The 27,784-nt window shown below is 36.2% G+C and overlaps 1 protein-coding gene across 12 annotated transcripts in view; it reads left to right on the plus strand.

Annotated features, from left to right (window-relative positions):
- KCNMA1 (potassium calcium-activated channel subfamily M alpha 1) overlaps nt 1–27,784 on the plus strand; it is a 447,551-nt gene that overhangs the window by 259,166 nt on the left and 160,601 nt on the right. For all 12 annotated transcript variants that reach the window (XM_069019298.1, XM_069019294.1, XM_069019295.1 and 9 more), the window contains 2 exons: nt 7,175–7,268; nt 8,243–8,354. In XM_069019298.1, the coding sequence (XP_068875399.1) occupies nt 7,175–7,268; nt 8,243–8,354 (206 nt within the window). The remainder of the gene's footprint in view (nt 1–7,174; nt 7,269–8,242; nt 8,355–27,784) is intronic.

A 27,784-nucleotide genomic window follows, 5' to 3' on the forward strand; every position in this document is an offset into this window, starting at 1 on the left:
GACCTACCTATTTTTCATGTGATCAATCTTTTAAGTTTTATATTTTATTTCATTAATACTAAGAATTGATTTACCAAAATATGAATATCGATCTAATATCGATATCCAACTGAGACAGACAAAAACTCTCTGACAGTTCAGAGTTAGAAAGTGTATGTTTTATTTGGCGCCAGGCACTGCGTGGGATGGCTCCCTAAGACACAGGGCCCCGATCCAAGCAAACACAAAGCTTTTTATTTACAAAAATGATGAATATCCAAAATACAAATGCATATTCATAACATTAACACCTCCCATTCTCCACTTCGTATGGAAATGAGCTTAAATGTCATTAAGCATGCGTAGTGTGTGTCCTGAATGGAGTTGGTGGTCTCAAATTGGGTCAGTGGTCTTAAAAAGATGAAGTAACTCATCTTCCTCATTTTGACCTTTTTGCCTCTCTGAACTTTAACAATCCTAATTACTTTAGTGACCTCTAAGTTTCCTTTTGTGTGACTTTTGAATGGGTTCCCACCAAGGGAGGAAATTGGTAATTGTCCTTGTTCCCTACACCAACTTATCAATGTTTCTATTCCTCGTTCTAAGCACAGCTGAGCAAACATACAAATGACAGATCATCAGTTATTTGGTAATCAGTTACTAACATCTTAAAACCCATTTTGGGTCCAGCTCTCTTAACTATTTTAATTAACTCTAGCTGGGCCCAAATTCCTCCCTATTCTAAGTAATTTCAACACAGCTAGCCTATAACTAAAATCTTTGTTTCTTCTAAATCTATGTTTCAGAATTAAAGTATATTTTTATCTATTTTCAGTAATAGATTTGGCTTTTCCTCTACCATTCAGAAAGCTGATTTGCAAAAATTAAAATTGTAAATTAGGAAAATTCTCTGAGTTTCTAGAAGTTTCAATAGCTTCTTAAAGTTCCAAAGTTGTAGCAGCCATGGTAAGATATTCTCATTAGTACTTCCGTGAAGTTACGGTAGAAGTAAATTTCTTCTGTGGTGGTTTACAAAAGCTTTACATACATATCTTCAAAACACTTGACAAAATGTAGCTAGATTAATATGTCTTAAAATTAACGTTTTCCCTTTTTAAAAAATATCATACCTAGGTAAGAATTGGCATCCATCTTAGTCTTTGCATGTCTTGTCATTAAAATGACACAAAATAAAAGCGAAAAAAACGCAAAAACCCATTAGGAGCAGACTGACATGATGTGCCAAAAATACAAGAATCCACTTTCATACCTAGGAAGAATGAGAACTGTAAATTGCATATTGTATAGTTATTTCAAGTGCTGAATTGGGTGCACAAAAGCTTTCCCATTATTGTGGGGAACATTTTATGTAAAACCATTCAGATAGCCATCACTATGATTGCAAAGCTGGTCTAAAGTCTGAATGAACGTACAACTCCTTTTCCTTGCTTCTGTGTGGTCATAATGGCAGTGACTGTACTGTGACACAATTGTTACTTCGTACTAAGGCTCTGATCTGAAGTTTGCAGTGGGCTTTACAGCTCCTGTGAAGAGGTGAAATGATAAAGTAAAAGCTACTCAAGATATTTTCAACTGTGTTGCAATTTCAAAAATCCTGGAAATATATGACGGCTCCTGTGGGAACTTTCATATTAATATACTCACAGAAACAATTTCTGAAAACATTAAAAAGCATTTTTTCCCTCTCCCATTCATTTTATGACTACTCGACAAATAATTCCAGTAGAAATATTTCAATGCATTAGAAACATTTTAAGCCAACCAGAAATAAGCAAGAATAATAAATACATGATGTAAACTGGTGACAAAAATAGTTCTTTAAACAGCAGTAAATTCTTTTTAATTGAAGTGACAAGTGGTACATTCTGTGGTAAAAGTGTCATGCACAGTGTTGGCTTCGGTGTTGATTGCAACAGAGCTTTAAGGATGCTGGGAACACCTTGTCAAAATTTTGCCCCATCTATGTAAAGTTAAATGGAATCATTTTGTTATCACTCTTGTAGTCACTCTTGCTCATTGAAGCAGTTTATGCCTTTTATAACTGTACAACTGGGCTTTGTAACTACTAGATTTGCTGTAAAAATTGTATAGATAATCAAAGATGCTCTTTCAAAGTACTTAAAAATATGAGAGAATCATAGATTCATTTATCTTAGAAATAACCTTTAAGTTCTCCACCAAACCATGTCTCTAAGTGCCACAACTATACGTCTTTTAAATACCTCTAGGGATGGTGACTCAACTGCTTCCCTGGGCAGCTTCTTTCAATGCGTGACAATGTTTCAGTGAAAAATTGTTTCCTAATATCCAATCTAACCTTCTCCTGGCAAAACTTGAGGCCATTTCCTCTTGTCCTGTCCCTTATATTTGGGAGAAGAGGTCGACCCCCACCTTGCTACAACTTCCTTCTAGGGAGTGGTAGAGAGTGATAAGGTCCTTCCTGAGCCTACTTTTCTCCAGGCTGAGCAACCCCAGCACCCTCAGCCCCCTTGTGCTCCAGACCCTTCACCAGCTGTTGCCCTTCTCTGGACTTGCCTCAGCCCCTCACTGTCTTTCCTGCAGTGTGAGGCCCAGAGCTGGACACAGCTCTTGAGGTGTGGCCTGACCAGTGCCAGGTACATAGAGATGATCCCTTCCCTGGTCCTGCTGGCCACACTATTCCTGTTAAAAGCCAGGGTGCCATTGGCCTCCTTGGCCACTTTGGCACATGCTAGCTCATGGTGGGCTGGCTGTTGATCAGCAAATTCAGGTCTGTTTCCAATGAACAACTTTACAGCTGCTCTGCCCCCAGCCTGTAGCACTGCATGGGGTTGTTGTCACCCAAGTGCAGGACAGGGCATTTGGCCCTGTTGAACATCATACAATTGACCTCAGCCTGTGGATCCAGCCTATCCAGATCTCTCTGCAGAGCCCTCATACCCTCTAGCAGATCAACATTCACACCCAACTTGGTGTCATCTGTGAGCTTACTGAGGGTGCACTCAGTTCCCTTGTCCAGATCACAGATCAAGATATTAAACAGGACTATCTGAGACTTTAGTGACATTAGTGACCAGACACTAGCTAGATTTGACTTCATTTAGTGCACTGTTTGGGCTCAGCCATCCAGCCTGTCTTTTACCCAGGTAGTCCAAGCTATGAGCAGCCAGTTTCTCCAGTAGAATGCTGTGGGAATTGATGTCAAAAGCTTGACTAAAGTCTAGCTAGACAGCCTCCACAGCCTTTCCATCATCTACCAAGCAAGTTACCTTGTCACAGGAGATCAGGTTGGTCAAGCAGCACTGCCTCACATAAACCCAGGCTGGCTGGACGTGATCCCCTGCTGTCCTGCATGTGCTCTGTGATGGCACTTAGATGTTCTGCTGTATGACCTTCCCCAGCAGCAAGGTCAGGCTGACAGGCTTGAAGTTGCATGAATCCTCTTTCTGATCCTTGTAGATAGCTGTCATATTTTCTAACTTCCAGTGAGGTGGGGTCTCTCTAGTTAACTAGAACTGCTGATAAATGATGCAAAGTGGCTTGGTGAGCACTTCTGCCAGTTTGCTCAGTACCTTTGGGTGGATTCCATGCAGCCCTCTTGACTGGTGTCTAAATAGAGTAGTATATAACTGAGCATTTCCCCTTGGATTATGGGGGCTTCATTCTGTTCCCCATCTGTCTTCCAGCTCAGGACTCTTGGCACCCAGAGAAAACTGGTCTTGCTATTAAAGACCGAGGCAAAGCAGGTATTAAGTACCCCAGCTTTCTTCTCATTCTTTGTCACTATGTTTTCCCCCACATCCAATAAAATATGGAGATTCTACTTAGCTCTCCTTCGGTTGCTAATATATTTCTAGAAACATTTTTTATTGTCTTTTATGCCAATAACCAGATTAGGTTCTAGTTGGGCTGTGGCCTTTCTAATTTTCTCCCTGCATAGCCTCGCAACACCCTTGAAGCCTTCCTGAGTTGCTTGGCCCTTCTTCCAAGGATGATGCACTCTCACCCTGAGTTCCAGCCAAAGCTCTATTCATCCAGGCTGATGATCTTCCCTGCTGGCTTGTCTTCTGGCACATGAGAATGGCCTGCTTCAGCACACTGAAAACTCCTTCTTGAAGCATGTCCAGCCTTCTTGGACTCCTTCACCCTTCAGGACTGCATCCGAAGGGTCTTTCTCAACCAGCATCACAAATAGGCCAAAGTCTGCCCTCTGGGAGTCCAGCACAGCAGTTCCATTGGTCCCCCTCGTTATTTCTCCGGGAATCAAAACCTGTCATTTTGTGATTGCTGTGCCCAAGACAACCTCCAGTCTCCACATCACCCATGAGTCCTCCTCTGTTCAGAAAAGCAGCTCTGGTGGGGTGTCCTCCCTAGCTCACTCATTTACCAGGTGTGCACTTCAGTTGTTGGGCTATTGATCCTGCCACTTTTTTAGGGGAGGAGCCCACTGCATTTGGAGTTCCGTCATTATTTTTTATTCAGTTATAATAAATCGTTCCTGTCATTGCTAGTATGCTATTTCATTGATGTCATCATAGTTTCTCCTGTTTTTTGTGATATAAATGTGTGAAACCATGCTTACATGGAAGGAGAGTAAAAACATTTCTAATAGTCTGTTGGCTTCTTCAGAAATGAAACTTTTGCTGCACTGCAGGGGTAAAATCCTGTAGTACATGCCATGTGATTTTAATATAAACCAGGGAGTTTTGTTAGTGTTATTACTGGTCCTGGAGATCCCGGTACCCTACTAAGAAGTATAGCACTTCTGGTTTTGGGAAACTTGATGTAAGGACAAGTTTCAAATTGGCTTCCTTTCTGCAGTAAGCTGAATTGTGCAATGGTAAACATTAGTGGACATATTTTTCTGTCAGCTCAAATGTGAGCTACTGATGAAAACAAAGCAAAAAAAATCCAAACTGAAAATTTGATTGGAACATTTAAAATCTTTTATAATCCATCTGTGAAAAAATTAATAATTTTTTCAGTGTTATGCCTTTCTGACAAAATGATCATTTAAAATAAAAAAGAAAGAATGCTGTGTTTGTCTTTGAAATGGATAACTTAAACACTGAAAGAGAGGGATGATCTCTGAAGTGAAGGAAGCTCAAAGAATATGACTGGCAGAAATAGCAGTTTTGGTGTTGGGTAAACAGAAGTCCCAAATCAGAATTGTGGTCCATTGTGCTAGGTGTTTTGCCAGCAAAATGAAGATGTATTATTCATTAACTAATTTGTTAGATCTTGCAGGTTTTTGAAAAGGACAGTGACACAAAAGTACAGCTGTTAGCTGCAACCTTAGCTGACCTTAACTAAAAATTGCTCTCTATCCTTGTTATAAGCCTCTGCAATTCCATTAGCTTCAGTGAGTTTCTACAGCTTTTGTGGGAACCTAACCTGGAATTAAGAATTGGTGCAGGGCTGTTGATTCTGTTCCTCTGTACTTCCTGTTGGTAGGGTGCATTGTGACTCAGTGTGTAGCCTATCTTATTTTGACAAGATCCTTTGTTCTCATTAGTGCCATACAGAAAATGATCCAGTTGGGTTCTCAGATTACATCCACTTTTTTTGTAGCTAAAGCTCTATTTGTAAAGTATGAGGTACTGTCTGCTGTCCTATATGTTAACATTTGGCTTCTCTTCCCTTTTGCCTGCTCTTGTAAATCAGTTTTATTTGATCTATAACAGAAGTGTCTCATAACTTAAATGTCTTTTCAAATAGCCTTTGGAAAACAATTTTAATAAAATTTCCTGTAGCACTGAAGCTTCTTAAAATACAAAGCCATTGCACATCAAGGAGAATTTTGCTGTATACATTCATGCATCTAGAGACAGGAGAGAGCATGCTGTAATTAACTTGTTCGACCTGAAATGTATACAAGGAATGGAAAATTTGGCTGCATGTGTAATGACCTGGTAGTCCAGGTAATTTCCTTTATGCCTTAAGTTAGGTAACTGACATTCATAACGCATAGAATCTTGCTTGTTGAGCAGTCTAGCATTCTATTTGCAGAACTACTGCTATACTAACTGGTATTACATTCATGTTCAGTGATTTATTTGATCTAGAAAGCCAAAAAATTTCTGCTTTTCTAAAAGAATGTTTTCTAGGGCTCCAAATGATCAAATGATCTACATGTTCTAGTTTCCCTCTATTACAGTTGTGATGAACACATGATCATTTGCAATATATGTGTGTATATATATATGTATATATTGTGGGACATTATGTATATATAGTATATACATCAACATATATTGGGACATGATTTTCACTTTGATCTATGATGACAACATTGGACTGTGATTTCAACAACCTGTTTTAGAAACCTCACAAATAAATCACTGATGATACTTGTGGAAGTTACCACCTTCCTTAGATTAAAGTGTATTTATAAAGTACCAGTTTGTATAGAGTAAGCTTTGGATCTGTCCCACTGTCAAATAGAGCATAAAATAATAAGCTAAAATCTGCAATGGCTGCCTGACACACACAAGGGTATTTTAATTAACCTGCATGCAGAAATTAACCCTTAGAGTACTGCTTCAAATTCTTCAATTTATTTTGTTATTTAATTTTACCAGTGGGCTATGCTGCTTTTCTACTCAGTTCATAGTACTGTACATAAAGTACATTAAGTACCCATTAAAAAAAAAAAACAAAAAACCAAAGTGAGAAAAAGAAAAAAAATCCAATCAACCTGTTATAAACAAGGGATTCTACAAGACTAAGTACTCCAGGTTGCTAATGGGCAATGTATTCCTAAGCAGCTAATTTTTTGTTAAAGGTTTTATCTTATGACATGAATTAAAAGCATGTAATGTTTCACTGTACCTGTGTGCTTGTTAGGTTTCTTCCTAAAGTATCATAGGTGTGTCTCCTTTAGAAAGAAGTCAGTTCTTTAAGGGTTAATGTGAGGTTAAGCTATCCTGAGGTATTCTCCTGCTTGTCCTCTCCTAAAGGTATCTGCATGTTAATTCTCAAATATTACCTGAACAGGTGAATATAAACACTGTATGAATGACTAACTGAATGAATGAAATAATTCTTTTGAAATGCTTGCTTGTATCTTGTAAACAACTGGAAAACAGAAACATGATTTCTGAATCAAGGTCTTTAATGAAATGCATACAGTTCTCAGCAGAGTAGAAACTCCTATACTGAAAATTTATTCTCGTTTCTCTTTTCTTTCAAATAGCCCAATAGAATCCTGCCAGAATTTCTACAAAGATTTCACATTACAGATCGACATGGCTTTCAATGTGTTCTTCCTACTCTACTTCGGCCTGCGTGTAAGTAGTGTGTCTCTGGTAGCAGGAGGCGGGGAGGGAATACAGCTGTTATATATGGTGATTGAAATAGAGGTTGGATTTTCTTTGAAAGAAACACAATGAGTATCATCTTTAACTCAAAAAATATGAACACTGTTTTGAAGTGTGTAAGTCAAAGTTTTAAGACTTAGATAAGTAAAACTGCTCTGTTAAATATCTTCATGATACAGGTTTTTTCCTTTATTTGTGTATTTACATTTCATATTTATATAAAGCAAATATTTTAATTAATTTTTAATAGTTAATCAAATGTGAATAGTAATTTGATCTTATTTAAGCATTTGACCATATTTAAGCACACAGGCAAAGTTCTAACTATGATGTCCTTGGCATCTAAGTTTGCCAGTTTCCCTGGACTGATTTCTGTAGTCAGGAGAGAGAAATGACCACATCCGTGGTACAATTCAAAAGATTGAAGTGCTGCTACAGTCCTCAACTATGCCTTGTAGGAGTCATCCTGCTGATCTATTCTGGACAGATAATAATGGGACTTTGTAAATTGTCCTGTATTTAGAAATCTGTGAGCAGAAAGTACGTGATAAACTACTACCACCATATTTGGTGTGCTAGAACAAAGATGATATACTTCGAAATACTTCATACTTGCCTACACTTTTGTAATATTACTGATACATGGTCAATTAATGTGGAAAAATATTTTCAGCAGGTATTACATCTGATCACATAGATGATCTCTCTCTTCAGTTCGACCTTTCATTTTAATTTCTGTGTGATTATCAAGCAATGCACAATACAGACTTCTTTCCAGTGAGACATATTGTTTTATCTGGACTGACCTAAAAACATCAGTTACTACACTAACTTTTGAGTTTAGTATTTTAGAACTGATACCTACAATCAGTATGAGAATAATCTGATTCCTTTCATCTTTTCCCCCTCTTTTTTTTTTCTTTTTTTTTTTTTTTTGTTTCCAGTTTATAGCAGCCAATGACAAGCTATGGTTTTGGCTAGAAGTTAACTCAGTGGTAGATTTCTTCACGGTCCCTCCAGTGTTTGTGTCAGTATATTTAAACAGAAGTTGGCTTGGTAAGTACAATAGTTGTACCTTTAAAAAGCTTGTTATAAAACTACTTATTTTGGTGGAGAATTTTTTCATCTTGCATCATTGTGTACATAGAAGAATGTTACCGAAGTTGTTTTTGAAGTTAATTTTAAGCAGAAATGTGGATTTTTTCAGAAAAAGCACTTACTAGATCTGTTTTGTTTTCAATTCATTAATATAATCTTCTACTCTAAGTGGTGGAGAGCTCCATTTTGGAAGTACTGTGTAACATGAGGCTGCTTTTATCAAACAGTGAATTTGATTTGTTATCTCAGCTTGCAACCTGAACAGGTGATGCAGACCATTCCTTCACTGAACTGGATTGCCATGAGTCATTGTCAGCAATGAAATCAGTACATTTTCATTGCATTTTTTGAGCCAATGTGGCTAAATTTTAAATACAATGAAGTGACTAATTTGGGAGATACATTTAGACACTCAGTATTTTTGTTGGACTGCTAGGAATGCATTAGAAAAGGTATGGCACATGTTAGAGGGAATACAAAATGAAACAGAGGATCCTTAATTGAAGTACATCCATAACGTGGCAAATGAAGTTTCTTGTGCAAGTGTTATATGCTCTCTCATTAGGAAAAATGAAGGGTGAATGTTGTGATTTTTTATTCAGAGAAAACTTCCTAAAAATGGCATACTTTGTGGATGGCATGTCTTTAGACAACATATGAAAACTCATGGTTAGGCAATTCATTCCTCCAGAAATACAGGCACTCATTGTCCCTGAAAACTGAAGAGAGCGGTTATCTTAAATGTTTCATATGGAAAAGAAAATAAACCAGAGGGTCTTTAATAGTCTTACAATATTTTCATCTTAATACAGAAGTGCAAAGATACAAACATTATTGATGAATTTCTGTTTTATGGAAAGAGATCAATAAATTTATAAACACAGTAAAGGTCACATAACTGTATCAGTGGTTTTTAGTATGCCAGAGAAGAAAGCAGTAAAACAGCCAGAAAAGATCACTGCACATCCTCATATGATTACTCTCTTCATCACATATCACTTCTGTCATATATGGAAAACTAAGTAAGGCTTTTTGAAAGAGAAAATGTCATACAGTTCTATATTATGACAGGAAATAAAATTTAAAAAGAAGGTATGTAAGTAAAAAAAGTGCTTATCCTTGAAAGAAAATTGCTGATTTCACTAGCTGTAAGTTAATCTCATTAATCTTGCATTATATGAATTAAAGAGATGCATTGTCAACTTGTATGTGATGTATCAGAGTTTCCCAAAACTTTAAGTTTGAAATCCTTGGAGACGAAGGCTATCTGAGAGAATAAATAGAATCACAGAATCCATTGAAAAGGAATACAAGATGAGAAAGTTGCAAGACCACAAACTCTGGGAAATGAGGTAGAGATAATTATTTGGAATGAATACCCTTCATGAAAGTGACTGCGTAATTGACTGACTCATGGTGACACAGCAATCCAAGTAACAGTACTGACAGGGATAATGAGAGAGTTTGCACATTTAGCACTTTCTGCTGCATAGATTTTATAAGTTTTATGTCAGTTTGCAGGAAGAGTTAAGCACTCATAGGGTTGAAAGGATTTCCCTATCTCTTAATTCCACCAACATCACTTTATCTTGATTTCTTGTTTGTAGCCCCACTTTGCCCATTTCCTCCTGAGACATTTATCCCCTGCTGAGGCAAAAAACTGAGGTGTTTTTTTAAATGTAGTAATTTTAAGAGTAACATATTTACAACACTTTAGCTTTGCACCTGTTTCCAAAGGGGTTTTCATTTTAGATAAATCATCCTTAGTGAAATCATTCACTTATTCAAAAATGTGAATTTTTTTGATTCCTAACATAGCTCTAATTTAGATAAGCAAGGTATTTTGAGAAGCTGCAGTGAAAGAATTTTTAAGTAAATATATCAAAGTGTATTAATGAAGAGTGTGTATTCCTTTACACCTTTGAAAGAGATGGCCAAATTTACTGTCTGTGGAGCTTAAATACTTTGGACATACTTGTAGGTAATACAGTGGTAGGACTGAGCGTGTGAGTAGGGGGAAGGGAGAGTATTTAGATCATATTATTTACAGTTTCAGGTTAGGTGCCTACTTTGCCTTTTCTTTCATATAAATTTTGTAATTGGGAGAGATATCCCTCTGCTGAGGGGGATTCAGAACATGTGAGTTGTGGGTTTTGCACCAGTCGTCCCTATGTGTATGTAGGATTAGCAGGGAGATTTGCCTTTTAGTGAGGCAAGTAAGGGAGTGCTTAAGGTTAGGCAATGTGAAAATCATTCAACATTGGCACACTTTAAGAATTTCTGAATGATTTAGCAGGTTTCCTTTGTATGCTTCAGATTTCAAGATCATTTAGGAGCTGGAATATAATGCACCATCTGGAATGTATTGTGCATCAGGGTCTTTTCCAGCATATTTCATTATTGATTCGTGTCAATCAGCTGTAATGAGTTCATTGAAGTAGTTGGCAGGATCAAAGTCCCCAGTGTGGCTCTCTGAATGCCCAGTTCCATAAGAGCTGTCCTGGTTTAGTTGACTAGTATCAGTGTAAGTTTTATAGACACATAGTTTAAGCAGTATTTTAAAGAAACCAAACTATCCCAAATAAAAAGTAAACTTTGCCTTTGGAGCAGTAAGTGCTTACAGAAAGATGTGAAGCATAGCAGAGGATGTGCTCTGAATGTATCATCTGTTCATGTAGTGGAAAGCCAGTGGGTTTTTTCTGTTCTTATGCTAGTTCAGAAATACCATCATTCACCTATTTCATAGCTCTTAGTATGTGAAGCCTTTTCCTTTCCCTGCTACTCTTTTGTATTCAGCTGTTTGTAGCATATTTTTGTATCTTGAAATGCTGTATATGAATTAAATTTTCAATTAGTATTCATAAAGGATGTTGTTTCAAATCTAGTCTTCCACCTAGATTCCAGTTTGCAGACAACATTTGGTATTGAAAGACAGATCAGATTACGCTTTTCCATCAAAAAGTTTCTAGGAATGTCATTATGATTAATGTCTAAAGTTAAGCTGAAGGCAAAACAACACTTCAAACCTGCAAAATATCAAATTTTTAGATTTCGTAAATCCTTCAGAAAGGATTTCTATGGTATCATTTTTGCTTGCACAGGATACCATAGGAAAAGGAAGCCCATGAAAAGGATACATTTGGCTTATTGCAAGATTGGAGAAGTACAGATAGGAAAGAAACTTTAAATAAATCTGTTATTCAGTGATATACAGTGCTTTATCATGCTGTATAAAAATTTCTTATGCTTTGACTTGAAAACTGCACAGATATGAATGTCAGTGTGTTTTTGGACATCAGTTTTCATCTAGATCCCCGTGACATTTTTTAAACACTGTTTTACAAACAGTAACATTTGTGTAGATAACTTGCTCATAAACTAAAGCTCTGCCATATGTATTGCTTGCACAAGTCCATACAAGAAACTTTCTGATAGTGGTAGGACAGTTCTCCAAGTGCAGGATTCTGCAGAGTGGAGAGAATCTTCCCAAGGGAAGAATGATTTACAGGTAATTTTGACAGTGAATTTCAACCAAATTATTTCAGTGCTGAGTTTGTATATTTTGTTTATAGTCCTAAGTGAAGGTAGGCTAAAAGGGTTGTTGGACAGAAAAGAATTTGCAGTGGGAAAAATAATGCCATGGTAAATATTTTTTGTTTCTTTTTACTACAAAGTTGTCGTAATCTGAGTATCCTAACTAAATTTCAGATTCAGGTCGTCTTTCCTTTGGATAGCTTGCAGTCTGACAAATTGGGGAGTCCTGCAACAAGTGAATGTCTTCCAGTTTTATTTAGTAAAGATTTAAAAACACTTCACACACCACTTAAAACTGTTATTCTATCTTCTGTGTAGCAAAGCCAGTTCAAATACTGAAATTACTTTTATCATGTATTTGCATGCTTATGAAAATGAAAATACTGATTTTCTGAGCTGACTGTATTGGACTAAATTGCCGTGACAGAATTGTATTGTTAGAGGGGGATTTAACATTAAAACATGATCTTGGCTTCACATTTGCAAGACTATGTGCATGAGGAACAGTCAACCTTAGATTGTGATATTAATACAACCTAATATATGAATTTGCTAGTGTCTCATATTGAATGACAGAAATTAAAGATAAAAAAGATCTTTTAAGCAATCTATTTCCTTTTCCTGACCACATGTTTCATCTTTTCTACTGTGCAGAGTATCAAGTGATAGAAACTGATTCCTAGTACATTCTATTATCAGGAAGATTTTTTCCTTCATCCTTATTCCCTGACATCCCTTTTAGTCTAGGCTGCTGCTGATGCTGTACTGGTTTTTTTTTTTTTCAGAAAATAATTTGTGATCTAAAGTGGGGGAAAGAAGGCAGCCAACAGATGCAAATATAGGCACGTACAAAGCGTAGAGAACAAATCTCTTCAGGTGGTGATTAGTGTAGTTAGGGAAGGGGATCCTTTTTTCCAGTGCTTGCTCAAATTCTGTCCAGGTCCTGTTACAGACATGCCAATTAATTTTGGATGAAACCTGTGGTTTCAGTATCCATTCCTGGTCTGAGAAGAGTGTTTGCAACAACTCTGTTGGAAATTCAGCTATTTTGGTGAATCAGTGAATGAAATTGGTTTCACACCATGGAGAGAGATAGATGACTTTGGAGAAAAAGTGGATGTGTCTTACTAAGATAGTTAAGGTGATGGTGTGAAGCCTCCTGCCCATCCAGCAAGTGTTCATCAAGATGAAGCTTTAGTTAAAAATCTGTACATGAAAACAACATTTGTTTTAATGCTATGTAGACATTCTTACCATAATCTCTACAGAACAGCTCAGCCTGTAACTGTATTTGAATCTGTAGAACACTTTATTACTTTTGGAAAAGTTAGATAGTTTAATGGAATTTAGTCACACTGATGCAAAGAAGTCCTCTGATAACTTGGCTGTAGGGATACCACTTTGGCTTTACAATAATTTACTGGATTTTGATGCATCCACAGGTCTCAAAGCTCTCCCTTGCTTTGCACCTTAAATTTGCAGTCATTTGCAATGAATTTATTGATAAGTGTTGTGCATTTCTGCCACCTATTGGTGGAATCTTTGAATGCACACCCAAGTTCTGCAATATTTCTTACAAAACTAGTCTTTTATACAGCTCTGATGTGGGTTTTTTTGGTCATTTTATTTACATTATGCATTATTTTATATATAATGGAAGCTAAATTCCCTAAAATTTCCCGGAAAAATTTTATTTTATATATATATGCATGTGTCCTGTTTTTATGTGTGGTAGCATTTCTTTCTACACTTCAAATGCCTTCACATGAGATCAATGAATTGAACGGAAAGAGTTTTGAATGCTGAATGTGCTTGGTGATTTGTCAATAATCTGTCCTTGAATGGATTGTATCACATTTGCATTGTATTGAAGACAACATTTTTGCTTTTTTCTAGGCACCTTAATCAGTTCAGGTTTCACAGAGCATGTAACACATTTTGACAGGGTCCCAGTTAAAGCAGTACTTGCTTCCAAACAGGCATTTGAGTTGCTACAATATTAATACCAGAAGGTAACCTTGTGAAAAATATATATTTTGCAGAATCCATGACAGATTTTTATGGATTTTTTTGCATTCATTTGTGATTATATTCTTCTCCTCTCTCCTCAACTGATGAGAAGTCAAATAAGTCGGCCAAAAGACACTGGAGCAGAGGAGAAGCACAAGGGACAGCACTAGTTTCAAGTGTCATTAGTGTCTGTCATCTGATATTCATAAAAACTGTGTTCTTGCTTCCCTACCTCTGTGAGCTCAAAGCAAACTGGATAATTTAAATCAACTGTTCCCAGTCTATCCCTATCTGTGACTGGTATTTAATATTGCACAGGGAAATGACCCTAAAACCATTCTCGTTTCTATTCTGCTCTGATGGAGAGGGACGATAGGCAGGGGGGTATCTTGATTTTTTCTATGTGTGAATGAGTGGCAGGCTTAGCCCAAAAGTAATCCTGGTTTCTGAATTTTGAGAAGCTGTTGCAAGTTAACACCATAGCTGATACCAGTTATGTAGCTTTAAAAAGTGCTTTCTTGTGTATTTGCCAGGCTGAATGGACTGATTTGACCTCTTTAATCTATAACCTGACAGAGCAAGAATGTATTTTTAGTGGAAGAAAATGAGTAATCCAGTCTTATGTTTATAGTTACCTGCCAACAAATGTTTCCTATAAACAAATGCATATAGTTTGTTGCCATCCTGCTTTACACTGTTCCAAGCCCTGCTTGTCACTAACTTACTCTCTTCATTATCAAGCGTTACATCCTCTGGTATCACTGCTTAACATTATTAGGCAGAATATTAATAGAAATATTAAATAACTTCAGGTCAAGAACACAAGAACACAAGACTCCCGGGGAAGAAATGCCAGATACGTTTTAAGACTCCCTGGGGTTTGGTCCATTTAATGAGTGCCATGGCAATACTGAGTAAATTACACCAGTATTTATAGCTCTATCACTCAAACCTGTCATTTAATGCAAAAGCAAATGGCATATGATGCCTTTCTAAATATATGCATAAATATAATTGCTTGTCTTAACCACTTAATTACTTTGTAGCAGAATTGTTTTGTCTGAGATTAATTAATAGGCTCATGGTTATTTCTTTCAAGCTTATGGAAAGAACATTAACTTTCATGGAACTTGTATAAGTGATATGTGCCAGACTTGCCAAAAACCAACACTAATTAGCACACAGAGTGAGTTTTAAAAACTATTAGATGCAAGTTACCCACACATGATGACTTAGAAATGTCTTACTTAACAGATGTATTTATTCACATTGTCCTTAGTTACATCAGGAAGGCAAGTATGCAATCATTGCATGATTGGCTTTTTCTAAGTTATAAAATATCTATGGGACACTTCTGTGTTTTAGCCATCATTACTGAAATGCCCACCATGTTTCTAGTCATGCAATAGTGCAATTAAAATGTCTTGCAATGCAATCTGTCATTGGTAAACATATTTCATAAACTTTTTATTCTTTTTGAATTCTGATGTTTTGAAACAGAAAATATATATTACTATTTTGGACTGCGTTGTTTTTTGGTGGGTTTTTTTTTTTCATGAACAATAAATGTAATTAGTATTTTCATTTAAGTGACGTAAATTTGAATGCCTATTAAGATTCCCTTGTCATATAACCAACCCTCCCTTCATGATACACTCTTAGTATTCTTTCATGGTTATAATATTTCGAACTTCTAAAGGTATACTAATGTTCTTTAGCATATGAATTTCAGGTAGCCATTTCTATGCTGCAAGCAAAACTGTTTTTATGTATGTTTCATACAAAGGAACATAGGCAGCTAGACTTTACATTAGCTGATGTAGCCAAATTGTGTGTTGTCATCACTGGTTGGTGTTCTATGTCATGTTTTTTCTGAACATCAATCCATGAATGTTCAAGATCATAGTCTGCCAAATGTAATGATTCAGAAACACAAAATGTTATTTTGATATAGATTGACTGCTAAATTTTGTGCAATTTATAATAACTGATTATAACTGTCTTTGCTCATATTTAATTCAGTCATACTCCCCTCTAGGATAATAATAGGATAGTAACAGCAAGTATAAAGGATTTATGCTGAAAAATAAATCACTGCAATTTCCTTTAATAGCCAAACATTTTGCATTTTTTTTTTTAAGATACTGCATAATTTTCTTCTCTCCATATTTTTTTCTGTCCAGTTAAATTATGTTCTCAATAACTGGATATTATGTGAAAAAACAGTGTATTTTCCTTTTACCTGCTTTTTATTATCAATTTAATTACTTTATAACTGCCCTTGGATTCTCTAATGGTATCAGTGGTCTTTCAGACTCTGTAATTAAGTTCTTCTGCTTAAATAAAGGCTACCCAGACTGTTGAGTTTTGTCTTTGATAGAATGTGAAACAGTATTTTAAAAGGAGAAAACCCATTCCTTCAAACTGCAGAGGGATCCCATAATTATTTATGCAGTCTTCTGGCATTTGTGTTTATTTGAAGGAGGGGCAGTTAAAAATGCTTCTTTTAGTGTCACATTATCATCAGTCAGATGATTTCCAAGTTTTCTTGAGCTGTCTACAGCATGTACCTAACTTCCACAGTTTCCTTAATGGTAATATAAGAGATTAGATATTTGTTTGTTTCTTTGTTTTTTACTTTAACTGTTTATTATCTTAAGTCATCTGAAAGACCAGTTGAAAATAAAATTTCATTTCTTGGCTCCCAGGTGGTATGTTAACATGTATAGTTCCTTGTAGGCATTCAATCTATTCTTTATACATTATCCAGTAATTATTCCCCTGATAGCTTCTTTCATTGATTTTTTGACTGTGTTTTAAAATATTTTGAATCTGAGTAAGTTTGTTCTTGAGTAGGATCTTCTAAACTTTGAACTTTGAATGCTTGTTGTTTACAAGCAACTTTATAAGTAATATAATTGGTGTCTGCATAAATCCAAAACTACAAGTCTTTAGAACAGGACAGTTTATACTTTGGTACTTTTAACATGAGTTCAGTGATTTCTGGTTACTGTTTTTGATCTTCAGCTCACTTTGTATTTCTAATTTCTGTAACACTGCTCCAAGGAACTATTTTATCTTCCAAGCCCTGGACTAAATGTACTTCAATGTCCATGCAGGTGTCATTAATTCAGCACCAGTTGTCTAGTGTCCTCTGTGGTGTGTGAGTCTTGGTTTGTGTGGAATTAAGAAAAGATGCATTATTCAGTTTAAGTAATTAAAAACCCCAAACTGCATATCCACGTTCCTCCTGACTTTTTTGCAAGACTGAATTAATCAAAAGCAAATCCTGTGGAGACGGGAATTGATATAAGCTGATGCAAAGATGGTTGGGTTTTCACTAGAAAGATTAGAAGTTAAGAATTCCATACAAGACTTGAGAAAGTTCTTTTACTGGCTGTTTTTTTCCAAATATCAAAGGGCTCTGATAGAACTTAGGTACTCAGCTGAGACTGGAGGTTAATTTAAACCAGATCATTCATATCCTTCCAGTAATCTTTTGGCAGTTCTTCCACTCCACTTTATATATATGAAACTAAGAAAAGTCAAGAGATAATTTGATTAAGATTTTTCACTCTTACTGTAATTCCACACTCAAAAGGGGAAACGTAGTTATTATGGTTATTTAGATGCACTGCTTGACCATCACCTGAGAGGTCCAAACCCCTGGGATTAGCTAGGATGACTTGTGCTTTAGTGCTCCAGGTGTCAATATGAGAAAAGCAGTTGGTCAGAGCCTGGTGCTGGGAACACCAAGGTTGTGGGTTCAGTCCCTGTATGGGCCTTTCACTTGAGCGTTGCACTTGGTGATCCTTGTGATCCCATCAATCTTAGAATATTCTGTGAATCTGTTTTGACCTTCCTGCTCGTGTGACATTTCGTAATAATGGTTGGATGGCTAAAAATCTGTTCCTTTTTCTATTATTCTATCTTTACAATTGCAGTACTTTGCTATGCAAAGTCACACAGCATATAGAGAAAGAAAATTTGGGAAGTGTTCTTACAGCTAACATATTTAACACTTCTTCTGAGGTTTTGAACTGCAGGATATTTATACAATCTGGCAGAATTTCACACAATGTTGATTTAAGTCAAGAGAACAGTATCTTTCATGGTCTGTCACATTTTGCCACTTATTTCACATCATTTTTTTGAATACTTAACATTCTCTAGTACATCTGTATTTATTTTCTTACATTATACAGGGCTTAGACTTGATTCACTGCTGACCCCCAGACATTTAGCATTCATTAACCTTGTTGTCACCTTCAGCAGTGTTTAGTATCATACTATCTTAAATTCTAAATGAAAATAGAAACACAGCAGAGAAAATGCAATCCATAAATGGAAGAACATATTTCTGCACCACAAAAATATCTCTGAAGTTAGTGACTCCTCCATAGCTAGTTGCACTGCAGTGGTTCACCTAATGGATTGCCAGAAAGTTTGCCACTAAAGCTAATGATGCCAGGATGTACATGTTCTTTGTATCTGCATGCTTTGGGAACTTTTTGTTCCTTTTCTCAGTTTCTTCTGTTCAGGAAACTTTCTAATATGTGTTAAAGAAGCTGCTGTTAAACTTGGGAGTGCATTTTTGTTCCATTCAGGCATTTAGTTTTTAATTGTTTTTGGAAAAGTTGGTACATTGTGTTTATAAATTGCATATAGTTATTAAAGATTTTTCTCTATATCTAGTGATTTTCTCTGCTTTGATATGTATAAAGGGTTATGAAGTGAAAAAAATTACATTTTCTAGGTTTTTTACCTAAGGTTTATCTTCTGTCTAAGCTTAACTTTTCTTCAGAATTGAACAGGCATTTACCAGAAGTAGGTTTTCCTATGATATCTCCCCAGATGCAACTTTGATTCAAAAGCTGAATATTGGAAAAGCAGCCTATTTAACTTTATAATTACTTTTGTTTGTTGCTAGTAAATATATAACAGATGGCAGATAAAAAACCCCCCCAGAATAATGTATCTTTTAATTTAAAAATAGCTTTAAAACTTAAAAAATGAGGGCTTCTACATAAGTAAAACTGGTATAAAACTTTCTTTTTGAAGCCATTTTCTTGTTGCAGTTATAGGTGATTTATACAGGGAAATTATTTTGCCTTCTTTTTAAATCACCTTTTATAAAGTAAGGCAGATGGAACTCTGCTACATGGACAGGTTTAGTACACAGCATTTTGTTAATCATTATCCTGCAAGGAGTGCTAGTTTTATTCAAACAGTAATATTGTAGCATTACTGTGGATGTTTAGCTGAAAAGAATCAACTGTGTATTATCTTAAGTATGAAGTTCAATTTGAAGAGGTTTTGCATGAAAGTCAGGATATCTAGTGACTATAATCTCCATAATCAAAGGAAGTTGTTGTGGTCCCTTACAAGCACAGATGACTGAGAGCAAAATGCCTTGAGATTTCTGAGGTACTCAAAAGCTCTCTAGTCGTTAGTTCTCCATTATCACCTAGTTACTCTGCTTCTCAATATAAATTATCTATCAGCTTCATTGTCTTCCTAATTGCTGATTATGTTTTTTCTTTGATCAGCCCCTTACTGTGTGAACATTTTTGTACAAAACAGAAGGAATTTTTGTGTATGGCTGAGCTCATGCTGCTCTACAGAGCTACAGTGGTTCCTTTCCAAGCACTGTGCACCCAGCAGTAAATGACAGTCTCATTCATCCACACTGCAGCCCCTTGGCCCTTCCAAGTGTCATTTGCTTGAAGATGCAGAATAATTTCAGTTGACACTAGACTTGGGGGTGTGGATCATACCTGCAGAGCCTAGCAGAAGGCCTTTTCTTGCTGAGAGCTAGCTGGAGTATTAGTAGCCAAATAGAGCACTGACACTGTGTGCTGATAGCAAAGTGAGGATTATGTTCATGTTCTATCAGTTCTCTCAATTTTACATAATTCTGATCTGGGATGCTTTTCTCTGAAGTTAGTCAAGGGAGCCAGTGAAGTTCAAGCGTGTAATGACTGCAGTGTTGTGACAGCAAAAGAAAAGTCGCAGCAGGATAAATATAAAATCCTAATATGGTTTGAATACCTTCCACAACCTTCATATTTATTCTTTTTTTTTTTTCAAAATGCAACCTTTGCAAATCTTTCCTAGTCAACATTCATCTTCCCTGATACCAAAACTCTGAAGTCCTGGAGGGGTTCTTACTAATGTATGTTAAGGCTGTTGTAGATAATAGGTATAGAAGTTCACTTTTTAATTATGAGCATAAGTGATTAGTTAATTATGTAATTAAATAAATTCTGATAATTTTATTAGTAAATATTAAAATTTGTATTGTAGATGTATAATTTATATATATTTTTCTGCAATTTCGTTATCTGAAATTTAGACACTTATTAAAGCATAGTAAATGAAGTGTTTCCTTAATGGCTAAAATGTGGTTGGGACAATGCTAACTCTTTAGAAAAAGTTGTTTTCATAGTGGTTAGTGTGCAGGCAATATACATCATGATAGTGTGGCAGTCAGTGGACATCCTACACGTAAAATATTATGAATACAAATTCAAATGAGATGGCATACTTTGTAAAGAAAATTGTATGATTTGGGCTTTTATTGCCTATTAAATTCCACATTTGGATTTTTCTGTGTTGTTTCACTTTCCTTTGTGTTGTGAGAAAAGTGTAGATACAGCACTGTAAAAGCAGAGACATCTGGAAGTATCATCTGAATTCTTTCATGTTCGCTCTTACCTGGGAAATTAATCTAGAGAAAATTATATATCATTGCATGCGAGGCAGATCCTGTCAGAAATACGTTGCATTCAGTGGAAAATAGCAAGTGATACATAGATTTGAGGAACAGCATCTCCTAGGAAAATTTCAGACACCTATTTTACTAGGCACTGGCTCTGATCTACTCTGATAGTGCATAGAAATTTCCCTATCTTCTCTTATTGTTTGGGTAACATCGGCCTATGAAGGAAAGCATTTGTATGCACCTGAAAATGTGAGAATTTTCTTCTCAGTAGGCAGATCACAGAATTTCTGACATGAATTTGAAGAGAGGAATTTTAAATGCTACTTCCTTTACTGGCTTTATTCTTGACTCGGCCTTAGTGATGAACTGGCACTTGCAGTTCTCAGACCTCGTATTTAAACATGATGCACTACTGAGGAAGTGAAGACTATTTTTTAATGCTGCATTGGGGTGACATAAGGTATGCTGATACATATGGATCTATACAACAGCTGTGTTTCCAAAAAGCAGTTAAAACACCATAATCTTTGATTTCTGTGAAATTTTATGACTAAATTCTTAATCAGACAGCTGGTCTGAAATACTCTGTTTATTGTTGGTATAATATAAATTTACACAATGTGCAAGGAGTCACTGAGTAAAAGGTTATTGCTTCACCAGCACAAGCACAAATATTTTTTGAATATTTGTCATCCATCGGGTCAGAAAATGGAATTAATGTTTTTTGCACATGGATCATAATCACATACAGAATTTTGTGGTGTATCATTTTCATAACTAGTTTCTCATAATTAATTTATCTGTATGTATCTGCTCATACCCATTCTTTAACTATTTTCTTTGTGCAAGTTGAAGGCTGAAGAGGCTCACTGAATAGGATGCATTATATCATACCAGTTGATTAGAACTGAAATATTTGACTACTTTTCAAGCCTTATTTCATAGTGTGCTCATTGTTTCTTCTGCAGTTATGGCCTGTGCCTTGTGACTCACGGGAGCAAAGACAGGCAGAATTGCAAGTCGTTTTTTAAATCAACGTCCTGCAGCATGAGTCAGGCTTTAGATCTGGCCTTTGCCCTTCCTTTGCCTTTGTTCTTATCATTTGTTCTGCCCCATGGTTACAGCATCTCAGAATAGCATATTCCTGATTTTAGTGCAATTTGTTCCTGATGAATGCCAGGGAAAATTATATAAGATGCTAACTTGTCATTTTTCAGGAAGGGAAGCTTCTTTATATTGAGTTGTAGTGGTCACTTTAGAAGGCAACCCCCAAATTTCCAACCTTCTGTGCCACCTCTTGGCAAGGTTAGCTTGCTGCGGTGTAACCTCTTATTCCAAGGGTCATTTTCATTTTAGTAATATCATCAGTAAAGTGTACAATTAATATTTTTTTCCCCAAATCAAAGAATTAAAAAAGGCATATTTTTCATCTATTTTGAATGGACTTTCAGTACCTGGAAAGGATTACACAAATAAAATATCAAAAAAAAAAAGAAAAATGAGAGCTGAATAAATTCTTTGCCTTCTTAACTCTTTTTTACCCATTAGGTGAATATGAATGCTTTCAGCCTTTTGTTAAAAATGGCGCCAACATTGCTTTGGTGGGGTAATACTTCTATTGTAATATATGATGTTTACAACTTAGTACTCTCTGGTTTTATGTTAAGATCTGCTCTTCATTCACTACTGGCTATATCTGTGCTTGGTTTATGGAATATGACAGAGTCACTGCCTGAAGTGGTCTAAAGCAGGAAAGTTAATGTTTACATATTGAGTGACTGGTTTTGTTATTGCTAATACCAAGCTTTTTGAAAATGGTTTAATATCTTAAGACTTTGAGACTGGGAGATGAAAAAATAAATTATGCGACTACACGCATTTCCTCAGGAACTCAAGATTGGATTGTAAATTTACTTTCTAAATAATTTAGCAAGATTAATGAGTGGTAAATTCTTGGCAGAATGAGCATTATTCTGGCTTTGTCATAATCCACAGATATTGCTGCAAAGCTGTACTAAAAAGTAGTTGTTGTCCAACCTGTATAGTTTTTATATTCAGACATAGCAGGTTATTTTCTTTTTCTATGAATAATACTTTTACCATTTTTGAAATAGCAGCAATGAAAATTTTATGGGCCATTTTGTGTACAGCAATGGCTTTTGCACTGTCATTTCAAAAGTAGCAATTTAAAAGAGAGGAAAGGTAGCATGTGGAAAATTCATGTGTTCACTTATTGTAAATTAATTTAAAAATGAATTTTCAAGGAGAGAATAGTCACAGGATATAACACAATTATTTTTTTCTATAGCAGGTTTCTCTTTGGTAGGTTTCCTTGTGTTTTGTGGTTTTTTACAGATTGTGCTTTTGAGCACAACTGTAAGCAAATAGTAACCTACAAAAGCACAGCAAATCAGTCACCCATGTCTAACCTGTGTTTTAAAGGACAATAATTTGATACTCACTTCTACTCAATACATTGGTTTTCCAAGGCAGGATCTAATCTTCCTTTGCTCTCCTTCAAGATGATATAAGCAAGTACCTAGGCCCTGCATAGCCAAAGGTAAAGTGGAGCTTAGCTGCTGACAAGTCTTGCTTTCTTCTGCATATTTAAGTTTAATAGCTTCACATTTGGATGGACATTGAAAGCAAGTTGTCATTTAATTATAGCAGTACTTCCATTAGTATATAAATCTATTTTTATGACAAGTTCAGGGAGGGTCATGGAGTGATATCCCTCAAGGTTATGCTTCTGTAGAAAGTATGAAAAACTTCACTTGTAACTAGCTTGGATTCACTGAAGGCAAAATAGGTTATGAAAAGTCATTCTAGAGATCTTTATAACAGAATGTATGTTGATTAGTTTGGATTAAATATTTCAGAGAAGACTGCAGACATCTCAGGTACCTACTGATGACACAGGGTTTAGGAGTTTTAGGTCTACCTCACACCAGGAGGCCAAGGACCGTGTCCTTCACAGGGTAGGAAACAGTGCTGTTTTATTGATGACACCATCTTCATCTGCCTAATTGGACTCCAGACTACCACTCAGATGCTCATCTGAAATAGACTACTAAAAGGTACTTTTCTTGATAACTGAAAAAAAATTAGTCTACAGAGAACAATTTTCTGTAATCTAATTTTACATCTGATATAAAAAAAACTTGGCCAAGTAATAGATATTATAGATGGTAGCGAACTGTAACGTCACTGAAGACAAGAAGCTGTCTTGGGTAATTGGGTTGTACAACAAAATACTAAAAAAATATTCCTTTGGAAAGCAGAAACATCTGCACAGTAGAGTAATACCAACATCTTTGTGTGGCTGGCTGTCATGTTGAAGAGTGCTTCTCAGCACAATATGCCATCATCCTGCTGCTGCTGAAATTTATATGTGTTGTCTTTTTTTAAACTTGTGAAGCAGGTTTATTTTAGATTTAATCCTAGTTTTTGTCATTTAATTTATGTTTTCAAAATTTGATGTATGCAACAGATAAGCAGTGCACTGACCAAAAAGAAAGAAAATGGATAAAAATCTGTCTATGCCAGGAAGCTGAGGAGTTAAAAGAATACTGTCAAATTGTTAAAACCAAAATAATAGGTCATGTAAACTAAACAGCTTGGCTCTTGCTATTTATTACTTTGGTCCTGTTTTCCTTTAGAGACGTTCCAGGCTTTCAAGGTAAATGGATTCTACACCCAAACATTTGCTGTACTAAATATGAAGTACACTAATGATAGGCTTAAAATTGGATAATAACAAGATTATAATACTAGTCAAGAGGAAATACAGAAAGAAAGGGAAATAGCGTGCCTTCTATGGTAAAATGTAAGTAGGACGTGCTTTCAGTTTGAGCTGTACAAGATGTGATTAGTAACACAGATAAGTACTACTCCTGTTCAAATCTTTTCAATTTGAGAAGAATGATTCAAGTGCTCATAGATATATCATAATGTTTGTCTGCATGCAGACATAAAGAGTCAAAACCCATTCCTATAGACTCAGGGGAACTTGTCTGTTGTGACCAGTGGGAAGATAACCAGGTTGTTTGTAAGAGTATAGAGTTACAGGTTACAATGTGAAGGACTCACTGAAGTAGTTTGCCTCTGTTTTGCTGTCTGCATATTACTTATAATTTGAAATTTGTGTGTACTACTCTCCCCTCTATATTTGGCAGTCACCCCTCAATAACATTTCCAATGCTTTGAAATCCTGTATATTTCATATAAGCACGTGGTGTAGCCTATTTTTGTGTCTGATTTGCATTGTACTCCAGATGGCATTGATATATTTGTGGGTCTTCTGAGGCCAAAAACCAAGGAAAAAAAGGAGAAAAAAAAAATATATGAAGTTTGTATGTTATGCTCAAACAGGAAAATTCATGAAGAAAACCATCATATGTAATGGAAGGTCATGACTGCTTTTAATTAGAAGAGCTTTATCCAATTGAAGGAGATGGTAGTTGACTGAACAAAATTCTTGTTTTGTGAATATTCATAGACTAAGTCTGCTTGAGAGAGCTATGGACTCTATTCTTTGTGCTCTTGCTTGATGGCTAAATTGTTTTGTTTTGAATTCTTTTTCCTTCAGTAAGATAGCTGTCGTTAACTGGGATTGGAGGAAGGGTTGTTGTGTTTATTTGTTGGAGGCTTTTTTTATTTCATCTGGGATAAATCCTGTAAGAGTTGACTGACGATGTGACCTCTGCCTTCTGCACACTAGCTTTAACTGCAAGACAGATGCGTGAACTTACCAAAGAAACTAATACGCAGTAAACAATTCCCTTTATATACATGAACTATAAGAACTATATTCTTTGAGAGAGTACCTGCTCATTCCAAGTGAACAGCATCATGTTTGTGGGTTTTGAATCGATGGGTGTGGTTCTTTGATGTATCTGAAAGAAGCTTATGTGGTAATATCCGGATAGAAGATGGCTTTTAAGCTCTAATACATCACGGATCAGAGGAGCATCTGCACTGCCTGCTTGCTTCTGTGATTTGTTTTGTCCATACAGTTCGTGATACTCTTAGTCTGTTTTGTCAAGCCGAGTTTTGTATTTGAATTCATTCTGTTGTTTCAAGCTAATGGAAATGGACTAGATTATACTGCATTATCTTTTGATAACAATGGGTGAAGGGGAACTTTATCCTACGTCCAGTTAAACAAATCTGCTCCCAAAGAGAAGTTCTGTTAAAGAAAGAAATCTTGAGCTGTCTCTCTGTGTTGATACTGAATTAGCAAAAGGAAGGGTAAATATATGACCATCTTCACTATTAGTGGATGCTGTGACTGAAGACTGGACCACAGTACTTACATGCAGTGCTCCTGGAGCTGAAGATACACAGTCATGATTCCCAGCAAGATTTTAGTCTACCACAACCCTTCTGGGGGCACTCGTACAGAAACGTACAAAAGTACTAGAAGGCGTAAAAAATCTCACGGAGAATTGTTCAAAAATGGATATCGTGTCAAACCTGGGCATAATGTCCCCGAAAAGGAAGAGCAACATACTTTGCGAAACTCCTTGGTGTCTTGTTATAGGGTCGGCTCATACTGGGGTAAGGTCCAACTCTAAACGTTTTCTTTAGAACTGTAGTTTGTTATATTGTCTCTGGTGCTAGTATTACTGTATCTCCTAAAAAGATATTCTGTTTGATTTTTCAACCTAAAAAACAAGCTGCAGTATTTAGGTTCCTGTGTAGGAAGAATTTGTTCCTCAACTTAAGCGCTGCCATGTGCTCCTATCTCTCTCAAAGGGGCTCATTGTTCACCTAGAACCAAATAATTGTCTTTATTGAGAGATGGAATGTAGTATTCTGCAGTGATGGTGTTATCAAGAAATTTTTTTTGAAACTGCTCTCATTATTTAAAAGGTGCAATAGTAAGTTGAAGAAATGTGCAGCAGAGAGATTTATTAAGACTCTTTGCTACAGCACTGTTTGAAAGCAATCTATGCAGATTCTAAACTTGATGGTAGTTTTGCTGTCCTGGTCATAGAGCGTTGATTTTTTTCGTGCTGTGGGCTGTTCTCCCCACATGTACTGTTGCATAACAGAGGTGGGGAAATGCATAAAATGTTTTGTCTGGGTTGCTTCCAAGGAATGGAAAATCCTTTTCCTCCCATTCTATTTTTCCTTGTCTTTTTTCTTTGAGCGTTCATTTTTAAGTCCATCTGCAGGGAGTAAGATCTCAGGTAACTCTGCTGCAGTGTGTGAAGACATTCAGAATGGGATTGTTTTGCATCCTAAAAGTTATCCCTCTATCCTGTCTCTCAGAAAATGTTCCTAAATACAGATTCTGGTTATTTTCCAGTCTTCAGTAAACCATGTGGTCTTACTGAAATCTAGGGTAGAAGTTGCCATTGATAGGTTTCATGAGGGTGCTGTTCTGATGAATGGGTGAGTGGTTTGTCAGGAATAGAAGTGGTAAATGGGATCTCTGTATATTGAACCCTTACACCAATATTTTGAATACGCTATTGTCAATTAGAAAGAAATTAAGCAGCTAAGGCAGTAAGATGGGGATTGCATACCTCATTGGTGAGAAACAATGTAATGCTTGGTGCTGTTCTTGTCCATTGACCTCTCATGTCGAATGAAGAAATATCCCTATTCCTGTTTCTATTCTATTTATTAGAATCTCATTAAAATCATCTAAGCATAGTGGTCATGATTTCCTTGTCTTTCCCTTTAAAGATTTAAAATGGTACATTTTCTTTTTTTTTTGGGGGGGGGGGAAGGGGGGAAGGGGAGGGGAGGGGCGGGGAGGCTGTTGCAACCTACAGCTAATCCTGATTGCTGCTGTATATTAATCCAGTGGAAAGCATCAGTTCGGCAGAGAGACTGCAAAACTGTCTGACAGGCAGGAAAATACCCTATTGACTGTAAAGTCAAAGCTTTAAATAATACTGTGTACTTTGCTGTAAATATTATAGATAAAATAATTTTCTACTGTAATTGCATTGCTATTGGCACACAGTTTATTGGCCATGTCGGTATCACTGTTCTGTTCTAAAGCATCCATTTTGCTGGGTCTTTAGTGAAGAGTCAGGAAAAAAGTGCTTCTGCTATATTCTAGATGTTGCCTGATAGTTCAGCATGGTATATTGCTTCCTATTGA

This window comes from Aphelocoma coerulescens, chromosome 6, assembly GCF_041296385.1.
Source record: "Aphelocoma coerulescens isolate FSJ_1873_10779 chromosome 6, UR_Acoe_1.0, whole genome shotgun sequence".
NCBI lineage: Eukaryota > Metazoa > Chordata > Aves > Passeriformes > Corvidae > Aphelocoma > Aphelocoma coerulescens.